General features: G+C 42.1%; 1 protein-coding gene across 1 annotated transcript in view; it reads right to left on the bottom strand.

Moving 5' to 3' along the window:
• Positions 1-22,019, bottom strand: part of PUM3 (pumilio RNA binding family member 3) — a 36,870-nt gene extending 14,851 nt beyond the window's left edge. The window contains exons 1-13 of the mRNA XM_065406478.1: positions 21,948-22,019; positions 20,441-20,532; positions 18,594-18,776; positions 13,975-14,110; positions 13,310-13,385; positions 12,234-12,327; positions 11,890-11,956; positions 10,391-10,565; positions 8,570-8,673; positions 7,387-7,465; positions 5,488-5,586; positions 3,846-3,899; positions 312-392 (exon numbers count right to left, since the gene is read on the bottom strand). Coding sequence (XP_065262550.1) covers positions 312-392; positions 3,846-3,899; positions 5,488-5,586; positions 7,387-7,465; positions 8,570-8,673; positions 10,391-10,565; positions 11,890-11,956; positions 12,234-12,327; positions 13,310-13,385; positions 13,975-14,110; positions 18,594-18,776; positions 20,441-20,522 — 1,230 coding nt within the window. The 5' untranslated portion in view covers positions 20,523-20,532; positions 21,948-22,019. The remainder of the gene's footprint in view (positions 1-311; positions 393-3,845; positions 3,900-5,487; positions 5,587-7,386; positions 7,466-8,569; positions 8,674-10,390; positions 10,566-11,889; positions 11,957-12,233; positions 12,328-13,309; positions 13,386-13,974; positions 14,111-18,593; positions 18,777-20,440; positions 20,533-21,947) is intronic.
• Positions 22,020-25,529: the final 3,510 nt, after the last annotated feature.

Raw genomic sequence — 25,529 nt, 5'->3', positions numbered from 1 at the left:
AGTACAACTAGTCCCTAGCTAGGTCAACAGAAGTACAAAGTAGGGTTTCCAGTAGATTTTAGATCTAGTTTGAAGACTGTAGTAAAGGGGATATAAATTACATAAACATTCAAAACCTTTACCAAGGTCTCCTCATGCTAAGAAAAATCATAATCGTTACTGTATGCATTGAAATAAAGACAGAGAACTCAAAACAATAGTTTGAAAAACATGGCTAGAAGTCATATATTAGTATCCTAAGTATGAATGACCTCTTGTTAATTGCACTGGTAACATTTAATAGAATATTTTAGGAAAATTCAACTACTTACAGATATGATTAGCTGTTTCATGAGCTTGGTATCATCAATGCAATCAAATGCTGCCAGCAAGACCAAGTGAGAGAATTCACCCTGTAAGGGCAAGGCATCAAGAAGGTTTAGAGACATGCAATGCTGCCCTACATACATATCATTTCCTACATGTTAGCTGTGATGAAAACTTGCCCAAATTGTGGAAAACTACACTAAGATCTGATGAATGATTTCCTCTAATGACTGGAGTAGTCCTACAACATACAATTATTTTCTGGAGGCAACGTTTATAATAAAAGCATCTTGTTTAAAACAAAAGTGATAAAAATCAGCGCTGTCTCTATAAACTGATGAATTTCCCTGTCTAGACAGCTGTGCAGCATGCTGCACTCTCAATAATTGCCAGCTGGATTCTATGAATACTCATCCATTTGAGGACAAAGATTTGCTTTATAGAATAAAAAGTAAAATCTAATTTCTCCAGTAGCTTTACCTTACAGTCAACATCTTTCACCAGATTTCTGGAGAGCAAGTCTCAGTGAAATCCAAACCTACAGGATAAGGGCAAGATCCAACTCCCATAGATGTCAATGAGACACTTTCCACCAACTTCCCTAAGAGCACAACCAGGAGGTCTTGACACAGTTCTTAACTCTTAGCTACCTGTTGTCTCTCACAAAGTGATTCATATATGTATATACTATAGCTTTTTTCATCTAACAAAACAGGAGCTGCTATACTGAAACAGACCAACAAGTCATTTCCATTAGTGGCCAAAGCTGGATGCTTCAAATAAAAGTTATTATTCCAATAATTCTCCAAACTGAACAATATGATACTGTGGAAGAAGGCAGATGGAGAAGGAAAGATTTCTTCATGGTTCCAGATGGCAGCTAGCTTTTGCTGTGAATCATGTGCCGTAATAGCTTGTGAAAAGGAGCAGCAAACAGGGGAGTTCTATGAAGGAGTTCTCCAGATGAAGCAGGTGTGACTACGTGACCCTTAGGGTAAGTTTGTTATCTGCTTGTTTGCTTGCTGTGTGCCTGCTTCAATTAAGCTTATAGTGTGGTCTGTTTGGGGGACCATGTGCTGAGCCTAGTGGCCTGGTAGGCAAGGCTGAGAGTATTTTAACGAGACTTTGACCCCTAATCCCTTTAGGATCTGTTAACCCGCGGGCAGGGCTACTTGGGGAGAACAGGGGTTTAAAAAGCCAGTTCCTAAGTGACCAGAGGAGCTAGTGAACAGGAGCAGCAAACCTGGTAATTTTGCGAGGGAGTGCGAGAGCCAGATACACCTAACATTCTTCACACACACAACTCCAACAAAAAAAACCCAAACCCAGAAAACAAACTCATGGCTCTGAGAGATCAAGTATGGACTCTTGATGCCAGAGTGGCTGAATTGGAGGATATGAGGGAGACAGAGAGGTACGTAGATGAGACTTTCCGGGACACAGTAGAATAATCCCACCCCCAACCTGGCCCTTGTGCTGTTGAGGAAGAAAGTTTTGCAGAGAAGAATATCAAACTGGAGCAGAAGGAAATGATCCCATAGTTGGAATCCTCCCTCTTTCCAGATGATGTCATGGTATCCTCTCACAATGAAGATATTCCTCTTAGGCAGGAAACCCCACTTATTAGAAAGAGATAGGTAACTGTAATGGGGGATTCGATTGTTAGAAATATAGATAGTTGGGTTTGTGATGAATGGGAGACCTGCATGGTGAATTGCCTGCTGGATGCAAAAGTTACAGATCTCTTGAGACATCTGGACAGACTTATGTGCAGTGCCAGAGAGGAGCCGGTGGTCATGGTACATGTACGTACCAATGACATAGGGAAATGTAGGAGAGAGGTCCTGAAGGCCAAATTTAGGCTGTTAGGTAAGAGAGTAAAGTCCAGGATCTCCATGGTAGCAGTCTCTGCAATGCTTCCAGTTTGACATGCAGAACTGTAGGGTCTCAATGCATGGATGAGACAGTGTAGGGAGACGGTTTTAAATTTATTAGGGAACCTTTTGGGAAAGAAGGAGCCTAAACATGAAGGATGGGCTCCACCTAAACCAAAACAGAACCAGATTGCTGGCATGTGAAATTCAAAAGGTTGTAGAGGAGTTTTAAACTAAGAGCTTGGAGGAAAGCCAACAGGTGCAGATGAGCACATGGTTCAGACAGAGACATCCCTTAGGGGAGGGTCTATTAATGGAGACGCTCTATATTCTAATAAAGAGTGGAGGATAGAAGTTGATAAAGCACAGGTAGGAAACAAAGAGAAACAGTCAAATGAAAAAGAGTCCCTCTCAGTTACATCATGTGAAGGCAGACAACTAAATATTGACAAATTTTATAAGTGCTTGTACACAAATGCTAGAATTCTAAATATACCCCTACCCCGATATAACGCGACCCGATATAACACGAATTCTGATATAATGCAGTAAAGCAGCGCTCCAGGGGGGCGGGGCTGCGCACTCCGGTGGATCAAAGCAAGTTCGATATAACGCGGTTTCACCTATAACACGATAAGATTTTTTGGCTCCCGAGGACAGCGTTATATCCAGGTAGAGGTGTAGTAAGATGAGTGAACCTGAGTGGCTGGGATTAAAGGAAGATACAGTAACTCCTCACTTAACGTTGAGTTATGTTCCTGAAAAATGCGACTTTAAGTGAAATGATGTTAAGCGAATCCAATTTCCCCATAAGAAAGAATGTAAATGAGAGGGTTAGGTTCCAGGGAAATTTTTTTTTTGCCATGCAGTACAGTACTATAGTTGGGAGGTGCCCCCGCCTTACCCCATGCAGGCACAGCCCACTGGCACTGGAGACAATGAGGCAGGCAAGGAGGCTGAAGGTGCTGTGGGCTAGAAGCACGTTGCGCAGCAGCAGCGGCAGCTTCCCCTACTCTGCAAGCACCAGGGGCAAGGGGCTCAACCCTCGGCCCGCCCACACCACCCCTTCCCCCAAGTCCCCACCCTTAACCCACCTCTTCTTCCCCCCTCCCCCTTTACTCCACACACCGCATCCTCGTTCCTCCCCACTCCCTCCCCTGCCTCCCGCCCGTGGCATTCAGGTGGCAGGAGGGAGAAGCTAGGACACGGTGCGCAGACTCCCACCTCCCTCCCCAAAGCTGCAAGCCAGCTGATTGCCGCAGGCAGGAGGCAGGGGAGGGAGTATTTCTCTGAGTATTTCACACAGTAACAAGGAAGAGAAAAATATTTTGAAAAAAATTAGAAAGATAATAGATGTGCAGCACCTGCACAAGCTGCAGGAAACACAGTATACTGGGTACTTGTAAGATACTTTACTAGCATGAAATACAACCCCAGCTAGTGAGCTTTTTATTCTTGCACGGCTCTTTCCTCAAAACTGTATATTAACATTTGATACAGTTAAGCATCAGTATTTTAAGTCTAAGTTTACTATCAAGACTGCAGTTTCAGAGTTTGTTCTAACTTCAGAGTAAATTCAAATTCATATTTTGTAAATTGGGAATGATTTGACAGTTATGAAAATGCTTCAGTGACTACTTCAATATAAGGTTTATAAACACTCACAGTAGCTATTTTTTCAACATATGTCTTCATGGTTTTCATAATGATTTTTCTGTCCTATCCAAAGAAGAGGGAGAAACATTAGTAAGCCTTTGTCAACAATTTAATAACTAAGTTGCTATTTGCAGCTTCTTTATATGAATTTAATTTCAACTCATTTCTTAAAAAGAAGAAATTACTATTATAAGCATTACTTTTGCAACTGAGACTGTGAAATGTTAGACCCAAATTCTGTGGCAAGACTCAGCACAGTAGAGAAACCCTGGGGTTTTTTTTTGCAAGATTGGGCTGGCTGGGGGGAGAACTGAGAAAGAGCAGCTGTTATCAAATTAAATATATTTTAAAGGTAAAGGCTGTTTGCCTAATGGACATCCCATAGCTGCTGATTTCCTGCTGTGTACAGGAGAAGGTCAGTCTGCCAACCCGCCCATGCCCAGGCAGTCAGTTCATTGTGGCACAGCTCCTACAGAAAACAAGAGGGAACTCTTATCCCACATACCTCAACTCCTCCTCTAGGGCAGACATCTGCTCAGCAAGGCTCCTAAACTATGCATCAGCAGGGGCTCTGTTCTCAAGGGGCTTCACTAGGAGTATCTCCTCCAAAAGACTTCCTCTCCGGCCTTCATTTTTGGCCCTTCAGCCACTGCTCTGTCCCTTTTTACCATTCTACTTAAGGCCCATGCCCTATCAAGGTAGGTAGACTTAAATTACAAGTTCATTAAAATAATATATATGTAACTTTATTTTTTTTCACTTAAGGTATGTCTACACAGCAGCTGGGAGCTTGCTTTCCAGCACAGATAGTGCACTAAGACGACCAATGTAGCCGTAGCAGCCTTGGCAGCATCTCAGGCTAACCATCCAAGTATGCACCTGGGTGGTCGAACGGGCTTGTACTTGGGCAGCTAGCCTGAGCCACTGCAGCTACACTGCTATTTTAGTGCACTAACTCAAGCAGAGCTAGTGTATGTCCATTTACCTGTGCTGGAACGCACACTCCCCGCTGCTGTGTAGACATACCCTTACGTGGAAGGTTCCATGTAATTTCTGAAAGCGCTCCTGACACCCCAGCACCTAAAGCAGAGCGGGTAACTGCTATCCCTTACATGGCTTGACATATCATCAACTCTTGAAGGAGAAACCCTAAACACAAGTCTTGGCAAACAGAGAAGCCTTTCAGTTTATTTATAATTTTAAGCTTTTAAAGTAAGTTAAAAATGTTCTACATTATGAGCTTCTTTACCGTTCTTTCCCCACCTCCAAATTTCCTCCAGCTACAGGAAATCTAAGGGATAGATACTGAGGAAATTGTAACACATTCAAAAAGTTAAAAGCACTATCTGGTGGCCTCCATAATTTTTTTTTTTTTTTTTAAGAAGTTTTTCCATTGTAAAAAATGGTGTGGCCATTTCCACCCTCAAATACAGAGATTATATTTGCTAATAGGTCAGGGACATGGTTTGGCCCATTTTCATGCATGCCCTGACAAAGTAATCTATACAGGGTAATTGCATTAGTGCAAAGATCACTGGAAAAAGCAATACACAACAGTCTCAGGCACAAACAAAATCAAAGTTTCCAACGACAGCAGAGTCAACTAAGAACCTATTGCATAGGGGCAAGTAGGCTAAAGTGCATACTGTACCTTGGGTGTACCATGCCATAAAGCATGCATGGCTACTCGGGCTCCATCATGTGTATGTGCCAGGTAGATTACTGCTTCTCTGATTGCTTCAATCATTTCCTGAGAAGAAAAGATAACTGGGAGATTATTTTTTGAGAAGAGTCTTAGAGAAAAGATACATATTTTACCTGTAACCCTGTGAAGAGTATCACTGTGCCTAGATCCACACTCTTGTATTGTGCCGGCCTATACAATTGGCATCAAAAGGGTCCTAAAGCTGTAGAAATGCCTTTGACCTGTCTACACATGAAAGTAAACTTGACCTAGCTACATCGCTCAAGGCTGTGAAAAATTTTGAGTCCTGTGCAACATAGTTCATTTGACTTAACCCCACCATAGATGAAGGTAGGCTGACAGAAGAATTCTTCCATCAACCTAGTTACTATTTCTTGGAGATGGTTTACCTACCATCAATGGAAAAAACATTTCCATCAACATAGGAAGCATCTGCACTACAGTAGCATTGTTGAAGCCCCGTAGCTGTGTCGATGCAGTGTAGACATATGCTTAGACTTCCCCTCTCAAAACTGTAATCACAAGCATGGTGACTGGGAAGGAGTTACTGTGTTAGAACCTCTGTAGGTTCTTAAGTCAAGAGTCTAAACATCTTGGTATAGGATGTGAAAGAAATTTCAAAGGAAGGATGGGCAGATGGGCAAGCAGCCATTTACATAGTATGGCCCTGCTCCTGCACCAATAAAGTCTTTGCCACAGACTCCAGAGTGTAGAATCAAGACCTATTGTCACTTTCAGAGAACCACCACTGCAAGTAAAAAGAACAGGAGTACTTGTGGCACCTTAGAGACTAACAAATTTATTGGAGCATAAGCTTTCGTGGGCTACAACCCACTGCAAGTAAGTTACCTTTGGACAGACTGTTAAAGAATCACTGCACACTTTCAAAAAGACATATTCGTTGCAGTTATTATGGGAACTGTTTTTTAGTTATTGCAAAATTTATTGTGAAATCTCATTAAAAACATTTGTTGTACACAATGGGACAAAATATTGTTTTATTGTGAGAATGCATAGTAACCATGGAATGACTAGAGAGACAAGGTGGGGGAGGTAATATCTTTTAATGGACCAACTTCTGTGGGTGAGAGAGACAAGCTTTCGAGCTACACTGAGCTCTTCAGGTAGAAGAGCTCGGTGTAGCTTGAAAGCTTGTCTCTCTCACCCACAGAAGTTGGTCCATTAAAAGATATTACCTCCCCCACCTTGTCTCTATAATATCCTGGGACCACCAGAGCTACAAACATCAAATTACTATGCATTACTGACATATATCTCCATCTCCTAGCGTCTCCATAGGTAGAGAGAAACTTCCAATCAAGATGACAATGCTCGTTTACATGAAGGGACTTCAACTTAAGTAAGTATACGTGTAATAATGGAGGACAGGAGTATTTCTTGTTGCTATAAAAATTCCTAAATAGTATATTTTTGTAATTATTACTCAAATAAATTCTTTGAATTTTTGTTTTAAAGATAACCTGCAGCTAAATAAAAACGAGGGTATCCTACCAATAAGATCTTTGTTTAAGGTTGTCTCCTAAAACAAGATAAAGGGGCTTATCACCATAATTTTAATGTTTAATATCTTTTTGGTATTTGTTTCAGGTCTACAAAGCACAGAATCTTCAAGAGTCAGGGCCAGTGTTTCAGAAGGAAGGAGTTGGTGAATTGCTACTTCAGGAAACCTAAACACCACACACAAAAAACCCAGCAGAAACATTTGTGTGCTGAATATCCCACCTAGTTCACTATCTGGGGCATTTAACAAAACTCTAGTTAGTTCATAAAAAATACTGCAAGAAATTAAAACATTTATACTTAAGTCACTTTAGAAATACTTACAGATCTTTGTTTTGGGAGGGCATGGATGAAAAAGTCCAAAAATACTTTATGTACCAGTGAGTGCTTTATCACAGCCTCTCTGTGCGTGGGGGGGGAGGGAAAAGACAAGAAAGTCACACACACTTTCAAACACACAATTCCATTTTCTCTGGTCTAACTGTAGCTTGCAGTTATCTGTCTTATGATGCTGAAAATATTAGGATACTCTTTCAGTTTAGGAAGTCAGTCATAGTGAGGAAGAGAAGTTACAACCAGCAGCCCTAATGAGGCATAAGCGAAGTGTCATAGACAAAGTATTCTTAGAGGCAACAACAAAAACAGTTCTTTTAAAGCAGGGGTGGACAAACTTTTTGGCCTGAGGGCCGCACCAGGTTTCGGAAATTGTATGGAGGGCCGGTTAGGGGAGGGGGTCGTGGCCCGGTCTCCCCCTCTCCCCTGGGACTCCTGCCCCATCCAGCCCCCCCCCCCCCCCCCGACTGCCCCTGGAACCCCTGCCCCTGCCCACCCCATCCAACCCCTCCTCTCATTCCTGACTGCCCCCGGGACCCCTGCCCCCCTATTCCCTGTCCTCTGACCGTCCTGACCCCTATCCCCACCCCCAACCACCACCCCAAACTCCCCTGCCCTCTAGCCAACAAACCCCCCGCCCCCGTTCCCTGACCCCTTACCACGCTGCCTGGAGCACCGATGGCTGGCGGCGCTACAGAAGCGCCACCCGGCTGGAGCCAGCCACGCCAGCGCGCAGCACAGAGCACGAGTCAGGCTGGGCTCTGCAGCTGCGCTGCCCTGCTGCCCAGAGCACTGCGCCTGCAGCGGAGCGAGCTGAGGCTGCGGGGAAGGGGGAACAGCGGGGGAGGAGCCCGGGGGGTAGCCTCTGGGCCAGGAGCTCAGGGGCCAGGCAGGAGAGTCCCATGGGCCATAGTTTGCCCCCCTCTGTTTTAAAGTGTGAAAAAGTCAATCAAGAACTGCACTTTTGCACACCTTGCAGGATGTTTTTCCAAGAGACCTAGTGGGTGGAATTACAGTCAGTCACTATGGCTTTAGTAGTAAATGTGGCTGAACAGGAAAGAAAACAGCACTTTTTGCAGTGTGACCACAATATCCCCCCTCCCCCATCAACATACACAATTGTCATGTCTCTGATTGTCATGTCTGGTCTTCAAAAAGTTATTTTTGTCCTTACTTTTGTGCCATTGGGGTAAGAATCTGTTTCATTTCATCCATAATGGCCTCTTGCTTTTCAGGATGAGCCTCTAATACTTTGTCCAGTGTAGGATAAACTGGGGACTGAAATGAAAACACCCCACACAAGGTTTAATTATTACTGCTGCTTTTCAGGTTCTAAAGAAAAGTTTTCTTCATCATCCATTCACAATTTGAGAAGGAAAAACACCTCATAGTATATGCAACAACCTTCATATCTTAATTTAGTTTTGTGGGTGTTTAAACAAAATTAAGTTACACCATTTTAAAGATGTCAAAAACAGTTATAATTTAAAACTAAACAAATGTATACAAATTAAGCAAAAGCAAACAAACTGACCTACACTAACATATATTTCCAGATATTCATAACATCGTCAGGCATTACATGGAGAAATAAGAGAATCAGCCAAAGGCAACATGCTAAGTACATATATTTATGTGCCTCTCTCCCTGTAAGATTTCAAAGCATCAGGGCTAGGCATGGCAACACATCAGTTGGATTATAAATTACTATCCAATAGAACAGAAAGAGGAAACCTCCTGGAATTTTCCTATCCAAGACTATGCTGGTCCATCAAATAAGAGAGCCCCTTTTGGGGTTCAGCCCATCAATTCACACTGGTAACTATTCCAAGAGAAGCTGCTCTTAGCAGAGCCAGCTGATAAGACAGAACGTTCCAGTGACCAGCATCTCATTAAAAGGAAGGGGGAAAAAGAGCTGGAAGTCTTTATTAAGGAGTATGCTATAAATCATTATAAAACCAAAGCTTTGAAGAACTAAGGTCTTGCAATATTAGGATTCTTGGCTTCAGAAGAAAGTGAAATGATTTTCCTGGTCAATTGTTAAATCTGGTGTCTGTATAGAGAATTGACTCCCACACCCTTAAGAATTAGAATTCCTAATAAAACTTTTTTCCATGACACTTCATACAGTGCTCCTTCTCTAACATGTACATTTGTTACTTTTGTTTCCACATTAGGATAAAAGAGTAATTATTGCAATTTGAAGACAAAGGCAAAAATACTGAATTTCAAACTAAGAACACACTCGCAACTGTTGCACAGGCAATTTGGGGGGGGGGGGGAAACAAAAAACGTATACTGCATGTTTAATTTATATCTTTAGGGTTCTGTTTTATTCCCAGCTAACATTATGTATTCATAGCCAGGGGAAAATATGCACATCTCTGAGGACGACGCAAAAGATTTTAGTAACACAAATAAAAAGATGACTTGTCAAGGGAAAATAAATCCTATTGACCCAGAAGACAAGTGTTTCTTAAATTTAAATGCATCTGAATCAGAGTAGTAAATGCAAGTGGTAATTTTTCTTTATATATCTAATAGATTTTGTGTCAGGAAGCAAAATTTCTCTCAAATGTTATTTTCTAAATGCTTGGCATTTTCGACTCCAGGTTAAATTTACAGACTTCACATTGGACAAGTTAAAAGGTTACTTTTGTCACTTACATAATAGATTTGGTGTTGAATAGGATGATGGGGAAGACAGTTAAGTCAACGAGGGATGAGATTTTCAAAGAAGCCTGAGGGATTTGGGTGCCCAATTTACTTATGCTCCTTTGAAAAATCCCAGCCTAAGTTACACGAAAGCAAAAACCCACTAATATATAATGGAAATGTGCTGTTAACCATTAATCTGAAACATGAAAAACAAGTTTACAGGTGGGCCATCCTTCAGGACATAAATTAATTTAAGGCTAGCAGATAAGGGGAATGACACAGTAACACCATGAATAAAATATCATAGACTAGAAGTGGAGGAAGGACCAAACATTACCTTGTAAACTTGGAACGTATTCCCGTAGAGCTCTTCTGTTAGCATGTTCCTTTGCTCCAGAATGGCTTTATCATTGTATGCATACTCTACCACAGCAGATGCTTCAGAATGGCGGAGCATTTTTTTTACCTCACCTTTAAAGCTTTTAATTATTTCTGCAACTTGTGGTTTTGTTCTGTACCACGTGTAAAGATGGACACCAAGAGAGAGAGGAGATTAGGGAAAAGAGATGTTAGTAGCTTTATTTTTGGAAATGTATATATTTAAGTGATTAAGTATTAGCACAATAATACAACAAAGACAGGCATCTACACCTGGGACCTTAACTAAACACCTACTATGAAAATACAGTTAGAAAAGCAAACAAAAAGCTCATGTCTATGGTGGTAACAGTAGCGCTGCAATTGAGTCCCCCTGAGCTTCTCACTAGCATCCACAGATATGAAGGGAGCCCACCATCAGTTAACGCTGCTGCAAGCGCCATTAACTGCAACTTAAAGTCTCTGCTTGGAAATGTGTGGACTGAATAGGTATGCTGATGGGGTGTGTTAACCATCTGAATCATCTGGTGCCTGTAGGTGGCTGTGTCTTGGATCCATCTAGGCATTCTCATTCAACCTTTTGTTTCCCTGTCAGCTCTGCAATAGTGTAGAAGCAGAGAGGGAAGGGTGAGGAGCACATGGGCCATACCTACACTACAGGTGCCACAGCTAGTCAGCATAACCCTGTGTGCAAATGCAGATTACAGAGACAGAAGGGGGTTTTCTGTCACTGTAGGAAACCTGCCCAAGCGATGGTAGATAAAGCAATGGAAGCACTCTTCCCATCAACCTAGCTACATCGCTCAGGGGGTGGATTTTTCACACCCATCAGCCCCGTAGCTATGTGAACCTAAGTTTTAAGTCTAGGTCAGGCCACAGCTAAGCTCCATAAACCTAGCTGAAGGAAAGAGAAGAAGAAAATGACCAGTGACAGTTTGTCTACCAGAGCAAGGGCAGAGCAAGCTATGGACAAACAGAAAGCTCCTTGTTCCACAGTAGGGGTGCACATTTATTTTAGGAGACTTTGGATAAACTCTACAGGGGGGGGGGGGGGAGGGAAAGGGGAAAGGACATTTTTCTGCACTACTGTAACCTTGACAAAGGGAAGGGCATATCTTTGTAGGACTTTATTATACACTGAACAAGGGACGGTTTTGAGAGTGTTTTTTTCCCCCTCTCTTTTGCACTTGTAGTCTGTTTTTTTTATTTGCTGTTCAGAATTTCTGAGAAGAGAAAGCCTATCCTGTGACAAGGAAACTGTATTATGGACAGCAGGTAGTTTGCAATCCTCACTCCCAAATACACTACCAAGATAATTTCACATGGAGGGGACAGCCTGGGCCAAAGCCATTCTTCATGATACACAGATTAATAATAAAGAAGTACATTCACATTCCAAAATTAACAATATATGTAAGAAAAATATATATAAAAACTGGTTTACTTCTTCATACCCACCCATACATAAGAAACTTCTTTACAATATTTCTGGAATATTTGGATTTGCTCAATTCTAGTAGGCTATCTGGGGAGAAAAAGACAAAGAGCAGTTAGTTTTTATCACCCCTTGAAATTGCATGTTTGTTTACTTTCCTACAAAACAAAACTAAAAGCCATTGCTCAGTGACCTTTTGCACTCAAGCAGGAATTAATTTATCAGAAAGTGATACCTAAAGAGAAAAAAGTAACTCAAACACGTGTACCAATAGAATTTTGGGAGCAAATACATACATTAAGGAGAGCTACATTATACAAAACAGTGCCAATTTCCAAAGCAAATACGATATAAAAAGGGAAAATACCTTTTAATTCTTCAAATGTCTCTTGCCTTTGCTTGTCGTTGCCATACTGAATGAAACACTGGATAACTCGAGTCGAGTCATGTGCAAATGCCATCTGTAAGATAAACATTTTTATTATCCCAGCCTTTTGCGTGACATTATGTGGCAAAAGTTTATTTTAAACACATTTACTCTGTTAAGAGTATAGTTTTATGCAGCACATAGGATGCTATGGCAAATAGAGGCTATATAAATAAAATACATTATAAAGAAACAAACAAGCTTTAAACTAAGTGTAGTTTTAACAGTTTTCATTGCTCCAGTATTTCTTTACCAAACATAGACTACAATCAATACCTGCTACTGAAGGCAATGGAACGTTTTGTGATCATCTGTAAATATGTACCAAAAATACTGAATATTTTATTGACTGGAACAGCCCCATGAGATGCACATCCTGTTTTCTTGAGACTCTCACGGGGACAACAGTCACGCAGTCTCACCCTAGCACAAGACAATATGATCAGGATGCTCAATCTAACACAGTAGGCAGCACCGAGCAGCCACAATTTCAATTCATTTTAAAACCCAAGAGTTGGCTATGCTTCACTACAATACACAGTGAACATACACACCCAAAAAATGAAGTAAAAATGAGACTGTTAGTATTTAAAATGTAATGGTAGAAATGTGCACCAGGGCATTAACTTTGGTGTAGGGTTTTTAAGAGAAACCATCGCAAAAATCCACTACAACTCTTACTGAAACTGCAAGTTAACCAAAGTTCACTTACATCCAATGGGAATTTTAGAGATTAGAATGCTGGCTAACAAGTCCCCTTTAAAGCCAGCTGATCAGCAGTTTTCCTGGCACTATTATCCTAAAAGACTGGGAGCACAGAGTGCAACCTTTTCAAACCCAATTTCTTCATTCACTGAAACCTTGTTCTATCTGGATATTTTCAATGTCCCCCGTAGCTTCTGGATAAACAAGGTTGTACTGTATAGTTCACAAGGTCATTTAGTGCAACACAAAAAGGGGTTTATCAACTTGCCCACTTTGATTTTTAATTACGTGTGTTACTGTATTTTTCTTACAGTTTTAATTTTCCCCTGAAGCAGTTTATGTAGTTCATTTATTAGCTTCTCTCGCTTCTCCTTGTCACAGTTTTTCCTACAAACAAAAACAGACAAGCAGGAGAATCTTAGATGAGAAAGCAGCTTTTTGGAAATACAAAAATAACTGGAAGTCATGAGCTAAAAAGCAAGGCAGCCAAAAAATAATTTTTAAAATGAGCTCCCACAAGTCCACATTTAGGTATCCATTTATGAAAGTCCTGGCCAGAAGCATAAGTATTTTTCACTCCCTAAGAGTAAGGACAGATCATAAAATTTCAAAGAGCCTCAGACAGTTGGACTCTAAGGTCCTGAGCATTTTACAGGATCAGGCCTCAAATTATCTTAATCTAAATGATCTCCCCTTAATTTATGCCCACTTATTATTATTATTGTACATTTTTACAAAGATCAACCCAGGTGCCTCAAGACTATTTCTACTGTCAGCCATCAAAATTTAACTTGAGACCTCCAGAGAATTCTAATTCAAGCTAATTAAATTATAATCTATTCATGAAATTTACTTGGAGAAATACAAGCATACCCATTCATGAAGGTACCAAGACAGAATGAGCAACGCTTCACCACTGCATGAGTACTAATTAAAAAGAACTGTATGAAAGAAAATATAATAGAGCCATTATTACCTTCTCACACTTTCCCATATTTGTTTTGATTTGATGATTACATCATAATTTGTTTTGTCATTAAGTTGTCTGCTCTGCTTTAATTCCTTCTTTTTCTTTTTTAAATCATCCCATTTAGGCTTCTTAGGTACTGACCCTGATGATAAAAACAAAACATTGTTTATAACAAAGTAATAGTCTTCTGTTGGAGATTGGGAGGCAGATCCTCAACTGGCCTCCAATGAAGTCAACAGAGCTATGGCAATTGACATGAGCTGAGGATCTACCCCGACTGCCTACCTAGCCAATCTGAAAGGGTTAATACATACTAAACACTTGGGAGTGGGATTCACAGGGGGACTCAGGTACTTAACTGCACTAAGACCAAAATGCCAGTGGCATTCACAAAACCCCTGCTCAGCTGCCACCTAACTGTAGAAGCCTATGTTTCCACTGATAAAAGTGGGAATCATGCCTAACCCCTGGTGGGATTGGGATTCACAACCTTCACCTACAGGTACTGATTGAATAAACCTGCTAGGAGGCTGCTTTAAAAGCACATCTATCTGACGGGGCTCCACACAAAATGAAGGATGTAGTGATGGTGGTCAGTATTCATTAGAGCAGGGACTGGTACCTTGTCTCCCACTTCCCAGGTATAGTCTGTAGCTCTCTGAATATCGAAGCATTCATACATCTTCAGTAGGAGAGGTTAAGAGAGATCTACTACAGAATACCTCAAATTAGGGAACTCACCTGGGAGGTGGGAGACCTGGGTTTAAGTCCCTACTCCAACTCAGCCAGAGTTGAGACTGAACCCTGGGCAACTGGAGATTGTCTCCTACATCCTGGGCAAGCGCTCTAGCCACTAGGCTATTGGGCTCTTCTTGAGCCCTGGCTTAAATGCCTACTCCAGGTGAGAGTTCACTGCTGTGAATCATGAGTGGAGGGAGGTGCCATCCTCTGGCCTGGATTTAAGCGCCTAACTCCTTTTGAGGAGCAGGGCTTAGACCAAACCCCATCCTCCGCATTTCCTATTGGCTAACTTAGGCAGCTCCACCCTCAGCATGATGTCTTTTGTGAATCCTTCTTTTTAGGCTCCTAACTTTCCCCATGCATTGTATATGGAACCTGGCTACCTAATTTTGGGTTGTGAATTCCACAAGGCGGCAGGTAGTCTAATAGTTAGGCACTGTAATGCTCAGTTGTAGCCCCCTTTGTGAACTGCATCATTGGTGACTTGCTAGGACTGGCAGCTTCTGCCTGGGAGATATCAGATATTGGAAGAGCAAGACAACTGCCAGATTATTCTGAAAGCTTTGACAAAGAATAGAGGTAAGTTAAAGTCTTAATAGGATGAATTCTGACCCAGATTGCACCTACAGCCCCCTCTAATGACTTTACATCAGAATATGGCTCAACATATCCCCCCTTCTCTCCTCACTCCCCACCCCCAAAAAGTGGGAGAGTTGAATTTTTTTTTTTTTACAAATATAACTTAAATCACCAATTTTTTGTGATATCTTAGATAACAAGGAGTATATACCCTCAAAAATTAAACTTGATGGGGTTCTTGCCTTTCACATCCTTAAGATAAACTGTCAGAATTCAAAAATGTTGTGCTAGAAAAGAATACATTCCCAACTGCAAACACTACATCTGCCTCTGATCATTAACACTGGCACCCTCCTTTTATGAAGGAATGTAGATAAAAAATAAACATTCAAAAGAGGAAAAATGTGAAACTAAAGGGCACAATCAGTTTATGATCTCCTGCCCTCTAATAAATGACAACTGTTCTTATACACAGATTTTGTCTTTTAAAATTTGTTCCTATTAACATGTTAATGTCTTTTACTGGGATCTGTTCAAGATGTTTTCAAGTATGTAAAGCACTGGAGGGGAACAAAAAAAGATTCTCGACAGATGAGTTCATTTATAGATTTAAGTATACCAGCTCTAACAATAACCCACTGCGACTTTATACGTAAAGCCTTCTTGCATGCTTAATCCTTTCATTCAGTGGGATTCATTAGGAGCTTTTACTATACAATGGCTAAAGACTGCTGCACAGCAAGATTATTACTTTAAAAGGATTCTTCAGATGAGATGTCATAAATGAACTTCAAGGTACAGAAAAAGTGGACTAATGTTTGCTTTTAGCTTTAATCATCTCGTAGCAAAATTAATCACTATATACAATACAGATTCCCAGAAGTGAAAAGTCAGGGGGTAAGGCATGCTAACTAGCACTGTTCAATTGAAGCCCAACAGAATGGATGAATTAAACGCGCTCACTCTCAACAATAAATTGTTTAACAGTTTAGCACTACACACTTCATTTTTCTCCAACATACCAAGCCTTCCCTTTTTTAAAGGATTGCAATTTACACAAAGTATTTTAGAATCAGTTTATGTCTCAGAATAAATCACTAATTTTTTTAAAAATAGAAGTGAGCAAATAAGAGAAAAGTTAATAGAAAACCTGTCAGTCTCTTGATATAGTTAGTGACAACTGAAGTGTTGCTTGAAATTTGAATGAGCAAGACTGGAGGCTTACAGTTGTTTTAAGATAAAATCCATTAAAAAAAACAATGCAACTCTGATTTAATTCGACCACCACCTCTATTTCTATAAAGTTTTCAAAAAATAGGAGTATTCCCCAAACTAAATCAAAGTTAAAACAGTGAAAAAAACTTATAAAACAGAACTTTAATGTTACTGTATGAGCCTCCAGTTTCCCTCAATTATTAAGCCACGCTTCATTTGTGATAGCCCTTTACATGCAGAACTGTACGTCTGTGGGAAGCAGCAATCAAATGACGGCTCTCATTAAGAGACACCAGAACCAGAGAGTTATGAAACTATTAAAATAGTGACAGAACTAAATATTTACTAAAACATGTCTGTATATGCACATACACAGAAAAATAAATTTACAAAAATGCAGAAACATCCAGTATAAAACACTGATTGAACTGGTGAATAAATGCTATAGGCCTACAGACCAACAGTACAAATGGAGAAGAAAAGCCCTTGTTCTTCAAGTTTTGGCTATGATTGTTAGAAGCATGATACAAGACAAAAACTCATGACTTTTACATTTTGACACCAACACCAGTGGTTAGTCAGCAGCTGGTGCTCTTGTATCAAAGGGGGGTCTTTCCTCAAAAGGAGACCATCTCCAAATGGCCCCACTATTCATACTGCCTTTATCAGATCTGTGTAAAAATAATCAGTAAGGTTGAAAGGCAGATGATTAAACTAAAGCTGTGACTTTTTCTGTCATTTAATACTTGAAGTTCTCTTTGTCACTACAAACTATTATGCATCAGTTTATGCCACGGGTGGGCAACCTTTTTGGCCCGAGGGCCACATCTGGGTATGGAAATTGTATGGCGGGCCACGAATGCTCACAAAATTAGGGGTTAGGGTGCGGGAGGGGGTGAGGGCTCCGGCTGGGGGGTGCGGGTTCTGGGGTGGGGCCAGAAATGAGGAGTTCAGGGTGCGGGAGGGTGCTCCAGGCTGGGACTGAGGGGTTCGGAGGGCAGGAGGGGAATCAGGGTTGGGGCAGGGGGTTTGGGCACGTGAGGGGGTCAGGGGTGCCCGCTCCAAGCGGCGCTTACCTCAAGCAGCTCCCAAAAGCAGCGGCATGTCCCCGCTCCAGCTCCTAGCGGAGGCACAGCCAGGTGGCTCTGTGTGCTGCCCTGTCCGCAGGCGCCGCCCCTGCAGCTCCCATTGGCTGCGGTTCCTGGCCAATGGGAGCTGCGGGTGCAGCGCTTGGGGCGGGGGCAGCGTGCTGAGCTCCCTGGCTGCCCCTAAGCGTAGGAGCCAGAAGGGGGACATGCCGCTGCTTCCGGGAGCCGCACCGAGTGGGGCAAGCCCCTGACCCTACTCCCCAGCTGGAGTGCCGGAGCAGGGCAAGCCCCGGATCCACTCCCCGGCGGGAGCTCGAGGGCCGGATGCGGCCCCAGGCTGTAGTTTGCCCACCCCTGGTTTATGCCATCATACCAAGAAATTAGCCAATAAGTTTAGTTTACTGGTGGACTGCCTATGTTAAACTGGAATTTTCACTGCCACAGACTGTGGGTCATGTGACTTGTATAGTAATCAGTTTAAATTGGCTGAAATAACATTTTCCATGGGAAGTCCAATAGGGTGCTACAGAGAAGCATTTTTTATAGTTAGAGGTTTATTAGTATTAGAAATACTATGGAAGTTGGTGATAATATAGGAGTGTATTGAAAAGAGTAGTAAGACAATCCCCTTCTCCCTCCATATTTCCAGTGCAAGCAGTTTGGTTCCACATATATTTGTGATCATGCCTATCTCAAATTTCTACTATGGGGTTCTCAGGATAACAGGGGCACAGGCATGACCTAGTTACTTATGCCTATGGTGATTACAACAGAGAACAGTCAACTCGTACCGTTGAATTGTGTGAGATTGTATAATAGACTTTTTAAGGCAATTATAGCATAACCCTGATCCCACTTAAATCTATTAACATATTTTAGAATATATATTGTTGAAAGAAAATACGCTTCCGTTTTATTGTAAGAGTATACTTTACAGATGATATATCACGTCAAAAGAAAAAAGTAAAAAAACCAAACACACACCAACAATAATATACTCACCACCCTCATTATCCTCCTGGAGTTTTCTCTTCCTAGTGAACTTTTCTGGTTGCTGCTTACTCTTGAATTGTTTCCCACTTGCCTTACCAAGTTTTTTGTTTCCTTTCTCAGACTTCTTGGATCTGAATTTAGGCTTTCCTTCTTCACCTCCTTTGCTATGAAACTTCTTCGGTGGACCAGAATCTATGCACAACAAAAAAAAGAATTAGATTGAAAAGGACACAATCCTAGAACTGATATTATTTTCCGAGTTTCATTCACTATTAAACGTTTTAATAATTATTTTGTAATAATCAGAGTATTGTACATAATACACCAAAATCCATGCATGCTGATACAGAATAAAAAAGAAAAATCAGATCCTGAAAAGCCCCCCAGCATTCTTACTAATCTATAACAATTTTATATCCCTCCCATCTGGCCTTTTCATCATAGCCTTATGATCCTTCTCCTACTTTTGCCCTAAATCCTTCATATAGATGCAATGCAATACCAAAGGTGAACAGAGGATAATTCTAAAGGAACAAAGCTGCCTTATTTGTAGTAAGAGTTTCACTGCCTCCGAAATCTAAGGCCCCAGTTCTGCAAACATCTTTAAACACACAAGTAGTCTAATTAGTATAATGTGAATGGATGCAGGTTAGTTTATCTCTGGCTTGTATCTGGCGACTCTAGATACAAGACATGGTAATTGCTTACTCTTGGATGCTCAGAAAACTTCTACCAATGAAAGCAACCAGGCACAAATGGCATAAAATGGCTACATGTTTTGTGTGATGGTTGCAAAGCAAATTGTGGTAAGTCTGTACACCTTCTGAAGGTCCAGTTTGGCAGCAAGGACAGCAAAATACAGGAACACAACGTGTATACATTTTAACAGAGCAATTTCCCCTCTTTTCTGTTTATTAAAAGCCTCTAGAAAAACACTTAAAATATCTGTGGTATTCAGTTAAGTGACAGCACAAATTGCGAGCAAGTAGGCACTTAGAGCATGGCAAGAAAGTACAGAGAACTTATATACAACTCATCCTCTCAGTTGCACAATTAGATTGTTTTGTTCTTTTTATTTTTTTTTAAACCTAGGCTATGCCTACACTGCATACCTTTAAGGTTTCCTGTGTAGCCGCTCTCCTGCCAGCAAAATAAAATCACCCTCAATGAGTGGTGGTAGCCAACAAAGCGCTGTCCACACCGGCGCTTTTCATCAGTAAAACTTTTGGTCAGGGGTGTGGGGTTTTTTCCACACCCCGACCGACAAAAATGCAATGTAGACATAGCCTTAGAGAAAATAACTGTCAATGAATTGTTTAGATTTATGCTTCCTGAACCTAATAAAGGACTCTGTTCTTGATCATAGTCATTATTCATGTTATTTTCACAGTAAAACAGCTTTATATAATTAATCTGCCATCTGGTGATAATGCTGAATATTTTCCCCTTCGCATTTAATAAAAATAGGCAATGCAAGAATGAGAAAGTGAAGAGACAAGCACCAGCTTGAGCTACAGTTCCCTAAAGTGTCTCAATCCTATCTTGTAGCAATATTGTTATTCCAGTTGTGGGAGACTCTCTTAAGCAGAGAATGCAAAGTGACTACATTCTTCAGCATGGTTGGCAATTTTCAATTTTAACCCAGTATAGTATTTTAGATCAGATTTTCAAAGTTGAAGGGTTTGCACATTTAACCCACTTGCGCCATCTCAGCTCCTCATTTTCAATATTATAGTTAATGTATTGTTTGTAAGATTAACCCACTTATGCAGATGAATTTGAGTTTGTTGTACCTGTTGCATTCTCCACCCTTCAATAAGAACAGTTTTATGAAATATTATTCTTTGCGGTCTTACCATTGTCTTTTTTAAATTTATGTTTTCTTTGTGGTGCTTTTCCATTTTTCCCCGTGAATCTCTTTTTACCTTTGGCTTCCATAGCAGTGACACTGAAATACAGAAAAAGAGGCACAACTTGTTGGGGACCATGAATGGATGCATCTGTTTTAGTTCAAGAGCATAATGACTTCTCTAACTTTAAAAAAAATCCTTTGTCATAAACTATATGATAGAACTGACAAAAGAAAACAAGTACTAAAAGACTGTGGCAATAATTCATAATTTTGTATCTCTAACTAGTACTTTTCTCATTATAAATTTAGTTTCCCATTTCTCTTGTAATCATTTGTGCATCTGATTACCAAACCAGGTTAACTAAGATTACAACTGTTTACCTAAGTATCCCATAATGTTCATAATCAATGCCATTCTCCCTCCCACCAAAAATTCTCCACGTTAAATACCTCTATTTTTAACAGAAATGATAAAATGCTATAACTGAGTATTTTTGAATTTTTTTGTATAACATCAGGCTGAACACTAAATAAATGCTATGTTTTATCACTGGGAAGTTCTGTACTTCCATTTTTTAGGGTGACATCATCTATTTTCATTCCTAAAGGTCCAGATCCTGAAGTTAGATGCAGGATGGGGGCAGAAGTAAAAGCAAACTGTATATAAAACCTTGTTTACTAAGTGTTTATTATTTGTACTGTGCCCAAGAGTACAGTAGGCACCTTAAGGTCTCTGCCCTGAAGAGTACAGAACTAAGTTAAAACTGAGGAGTCAGAATAAATGCAAATAAGGAAGTGAGACTAGGACAAGGAAACATAAACAAAACCTCTCTATCCTGCAATCATTAATGTGTGCGCTTAACTTTAAGCATGCAAGTAAGGTTAAGCACATACGTGTTTACTGGACTGGAGCCTAAAAAAGTACAATAAAGCTATAATAGTAATGTGTACTTATTAGAAGCTCAAAATGATACACCCACCCCATTCATTCATTGAATCTGTCCAAATTAATCCTGTTAGAGGCTGCTGCCCAAAGCACCGAGGAGGGATGTGAAGTAGGAGAAGGCAGAGCCCTGCTGGACAGGAGCAGGAGGCAAGGCCCAGATGTTTGTGGGCAAGGAAGCCAGGCACGAACGGCGCTGAGCGGGGGATGAAACCGGGGGTGACAGACTCCAGCGAGTCAGGGCTTTGCGAGCCGCAGGAGTTCAGCGCACTCCGCACAGGCCACCTGCGCGGTTTCACCCGTCAGACGGGACAGGCGCAGCGCGTGTCCCAGGGCTCCTGCGCTGCGAGGAGTTTCTCAGCGGGCCCCGTCCCCTCACCCGCCCCCGCGAGACGGACACCGACCCCGAGATCCCGCCAGCGCGGTGGAGCCGGACGGGTCGGGTCGGGCCGAGCCAGGTCGGGTCGGGCCTGGCAGGGAGGTCGCAGGGGCTGGGGAGATCCACCCCTACCCGCACGCGACCCCCGCAACAGGCGGCTCCCCCCAGCGGCCTCCGGCCCCCACTCACCCAGACACGTGCGCGGCCCCGGCAACCTCTGCACGCACCTCTGCTTTACGGCTACCGTGCTTGGGGGCGGGGGTCACCGGAGCGTTCCACATTGGCTAGCCAAGCGGAAGCAGCGCGACAGCGTCGGAGCAGGCTGCCGTAAAGCAGCAGGAAGGGCTGGGGTCATCACAGTGGGAGGATTATTCTGCTTGGCGCGTCCACGTCCGCACACGCTCCCGGGCACAGTGTGGGGATGGGATCGCGTCTCCCCCGAGCCCCTCCGGCTGCGGCAGGCCCGGGCCGAGCAGCGGGGCGGTCGGGCCCTATACCCGCAGCCCCGACACGGGCGGAGCCAGGCGGGAGTCGGAGCTGCCCCGCCGGAGGTGCAGCGAGGCCCGCGCGCACCTGCGGACTCTAGGTGGGGTGTGAGTTCCGGGCCGGGCGGGGGGGGCTGCTGCCTGCACCCCCTGGGATAAAGCAGTAAAACACCCCAACTACATGGCGTCCGTCTTCAGCGCCCCCACTGTAAAAACTGTACCAGCATCACTGTGCTGGGAGCCTGTTTGTCTCCTTGGCACCTCACCGGCTCCCAGCTTCCCACCTATAAATTAATGGAGATATCCTATCTCCTAGAACTGGAAGGGACCTTGAAAGGTCATTGAGTCCAGCCCCCTGCCTTCACTAGCAGGACCAAGAACTGATTTTTGCCCCAGATTCCCCAAGTGGCCCCCTCAAGGATTGAACTCACAACCCTGGGTTTAGCAGGCCAATGCTCAAACCACTGAGCTATCCCTCCCCCCCTATGCAAAGACACAGTCTCTGGCTTCATTTTGTGCCTGTTTTCTCGCTTCCATCCCATGTGTCACTTTGGGTCTACTTGGGAGCTGACCTGAGGCTGTGTCTCTTTGCCCTGGATGGTTCGAAGAACCCTTTGAACATTGCCATTTAACCACACACTGTTTTCCTGTTGCAAGGTGTGCCAAGCTGCTGTGGGCCTGTGATGGGCATGCTAGCCTATGTGTAAAATCTAAGGAGTTTAATGTCCTCACTTTTGACTTTAAGTTGTTTTGTCTAGATTTCTCTTTAAAAATAAATTCCCTGCTAAAGATCACTGTTTCAAAGTGCTCAGGTCCGGTACAACTCCTCCCATAACAGTGCTGAAGTTAATTATCCTGTAATCTATATTCTGTAGTGAGTCAACTCAGGTCTTGAACCACCTGTTGCATGTTACTTAAAGTAAGAGTAGGCTCTCCCCTTGGGTGTTCCAAAACTAGCACTTCCAAGGAGCAATATTAAAGTTAGTGAAAAGTTGCTTCTTTAAAACATGCCCCATATATAATATGTGGGAAGATAAAGTCACTCATACAGTTTTAGTTTTTAGCTGCTGCTTTGATTTCCCTGAACCTCGTATACTTAGTAACCTTTGACTGATCAGGAGGTCACTGCTATAACTATCAGTATATCTGTATTATTATAATGCAGGGATTTTTATTTATATAGATCGGTTTTGAGCTATAAAGCCTTCAATAGACCTAAACAGGGCCTGCATCTAAAAGGGTGTCATAAGGAGGAGGGAGAAAACTTGTTCACCTTAGCCTCTGAGGATAGAACAAGAAGCAATGGGCTTAAACTGCAGCAAGGGAGGTCTAGGTTGGACATTAGGAAAAAGTTCCTAACTGTCAGGGTGGTTAAACACTGGAATAAATTGCCTAGGGAGGTTGTGGAATCTCCATCTCTGGAGATATTTAAGAGTAGGTTAGATAAATGTCTATCAGGGATGGTCTAGACAGTATTTGGTCCTGCCATGCGGGCAGGGGACTGGACTCGATGACCTCTCGAGGTCCCTTCCAGTCCTAGAATCTATGAATCTCTAAGGCCACCCCCTACCCCCTTTGTACCATACTGCCACAGTTACAGTAAGTAGCCCCCTTGGTTTAAAAGAAAGAGAGTTGCTAGCAGGGCATTCTCCTGATCTTTGGAATTCACTCACCCACTTATGGCTAGATCTTCAGCCCCAGCTGGTTTATGTTGCAAAGCAGTTAGTAAGCTATCTTAAAGATGTAATTAAGGATTCCCCTACACCATCCTATCACCATGAACATGTAGAGATGGGGAAAGTATGTGAGTGAGAGAGATTTTGGTCCCTGGTTGTCTCAGGGTGGGATGGAAAGGTGGCTTAGCGTTACCTTCCCCCACGTCAGCTGTGTCATGCTTAGCTAGGGTGACCAGATGTCCCATTTTTAAATGGACAGTCCCGTTTTTGGGGACTTTTTCTTATATAAGCGCCTATTACTCCCCCACCCCCAGTCCCATTTTTTCAGTTACTATCTGGTAACCCTATGCTTAGCACAACTCAGGATTTAGCTCTCAGTCCAAAATAGCCCAGATCCATTGGCTGGAAGGACACAATGAAAAGTTTATCTTCCCTCTTTCCCTGAGGCTGGGATTGTACACTGAGGTTTGGGAATTGTGGCTGGAGAGGAAGGTTTTATTCTCTTCCTAGTTTTAGGGAGGCTTCTGACTTTATTTTTGTTTGTATTACTTTGTTTATATTTTTAATATATGGCAACGGCATCTAGAGCTCTGCTTTGGAGGATGCTGTACCTCAGGGGTAGGCAACCTTTGGCACGCGTGCCGAAGGCGGCACACGAGCTGATTTTCAGTGGCACTCACACTGCCTGGGTCCTGGCCACCGGTCCGGGGGGCTCTGCATTTTAATTTAATTTTAAATGAAGCTTCTTAAACATTTAAAAAAACGTATTTACTTTACATACAACAATAGTTCAGTTATATATTATAGACTTATAGAAAGAGACCTTCTAAAAACGTTAAAATGTATTACTGGCACGCAAAACCTTAAATTAGAGAGAATAAATGAAGACTCAGCACACCACTTCTGAAAGGTTGCCGACCCCTGCGTGTAGCTCTTCAGCTCAGTGAATTATTACAACAACCTTGACTTGTGAACTAGTCATTTGTACAGATATTACTTAATCATGGTAATTAGTGTAACTAGATATTATCCAGGATAAAAGAAGAAGGTGATAAAGAAATGCATCCCACACTTAAGAGAAGAAGAAAATATGTTGTACAGCAAGCAGACATTTCCCCCCAGTTATACTGAATTTTTTTGTTTTACAGATTCACCTATATTTTCATTTTAAAAATAGATTTCCAGTCCAAAGGTAAGAGAAATGAATAGAGGAGGTAGTGATGGGACTAGGGGTTCAGCTCTCCGCCTTCTGAAATCAATGGCCAAAAAACACCAAACCCACCATTTAATTCAAGGGCTGCAGGATTGGGGCTACAGCAGTAGTTAAGTATAATTTTAGAAGTGGATGTACTGTAAAATGATTAGTAGTAGTCATGTAGTATCATAGATGTGCATACCACTTTACAAAACAGAGCTGTCTTGCAATCCATGGATTTGTGAAACAAGTAGTTTTTTTTCACTGAACATTTGCTTCAAAAAGTGTATACTTCTGCCTCTAAAATTAAAAAGTGTGTAGTCTCTGGATACTCCCAGTTGAGTGCCCCCCTCTCAGCTGTTCACTAGACTTTTGTGAGGGAAATCCAAACCTCTGGATTGCTAGCTGTATGACC

Source organism: Emys orbicularis, chromosome 6 (genome assembly GCF_028017835.1).
Source record: "Emys orbicularis isolate rEmyOrb1 chromosome 6, rEmyOrb1.hap1, whole genome shotgun sequence".
Classification (NCBI taxonomy): Eukaryota; Metazoa; Chordata; order Testudines; family Emydidae; genus Emys; species Emys orbicularis.
Note: the sequence above shows the minus strand (reverse complement) of the source record. Positions and strands in the feature narration are given on the sequence as shown.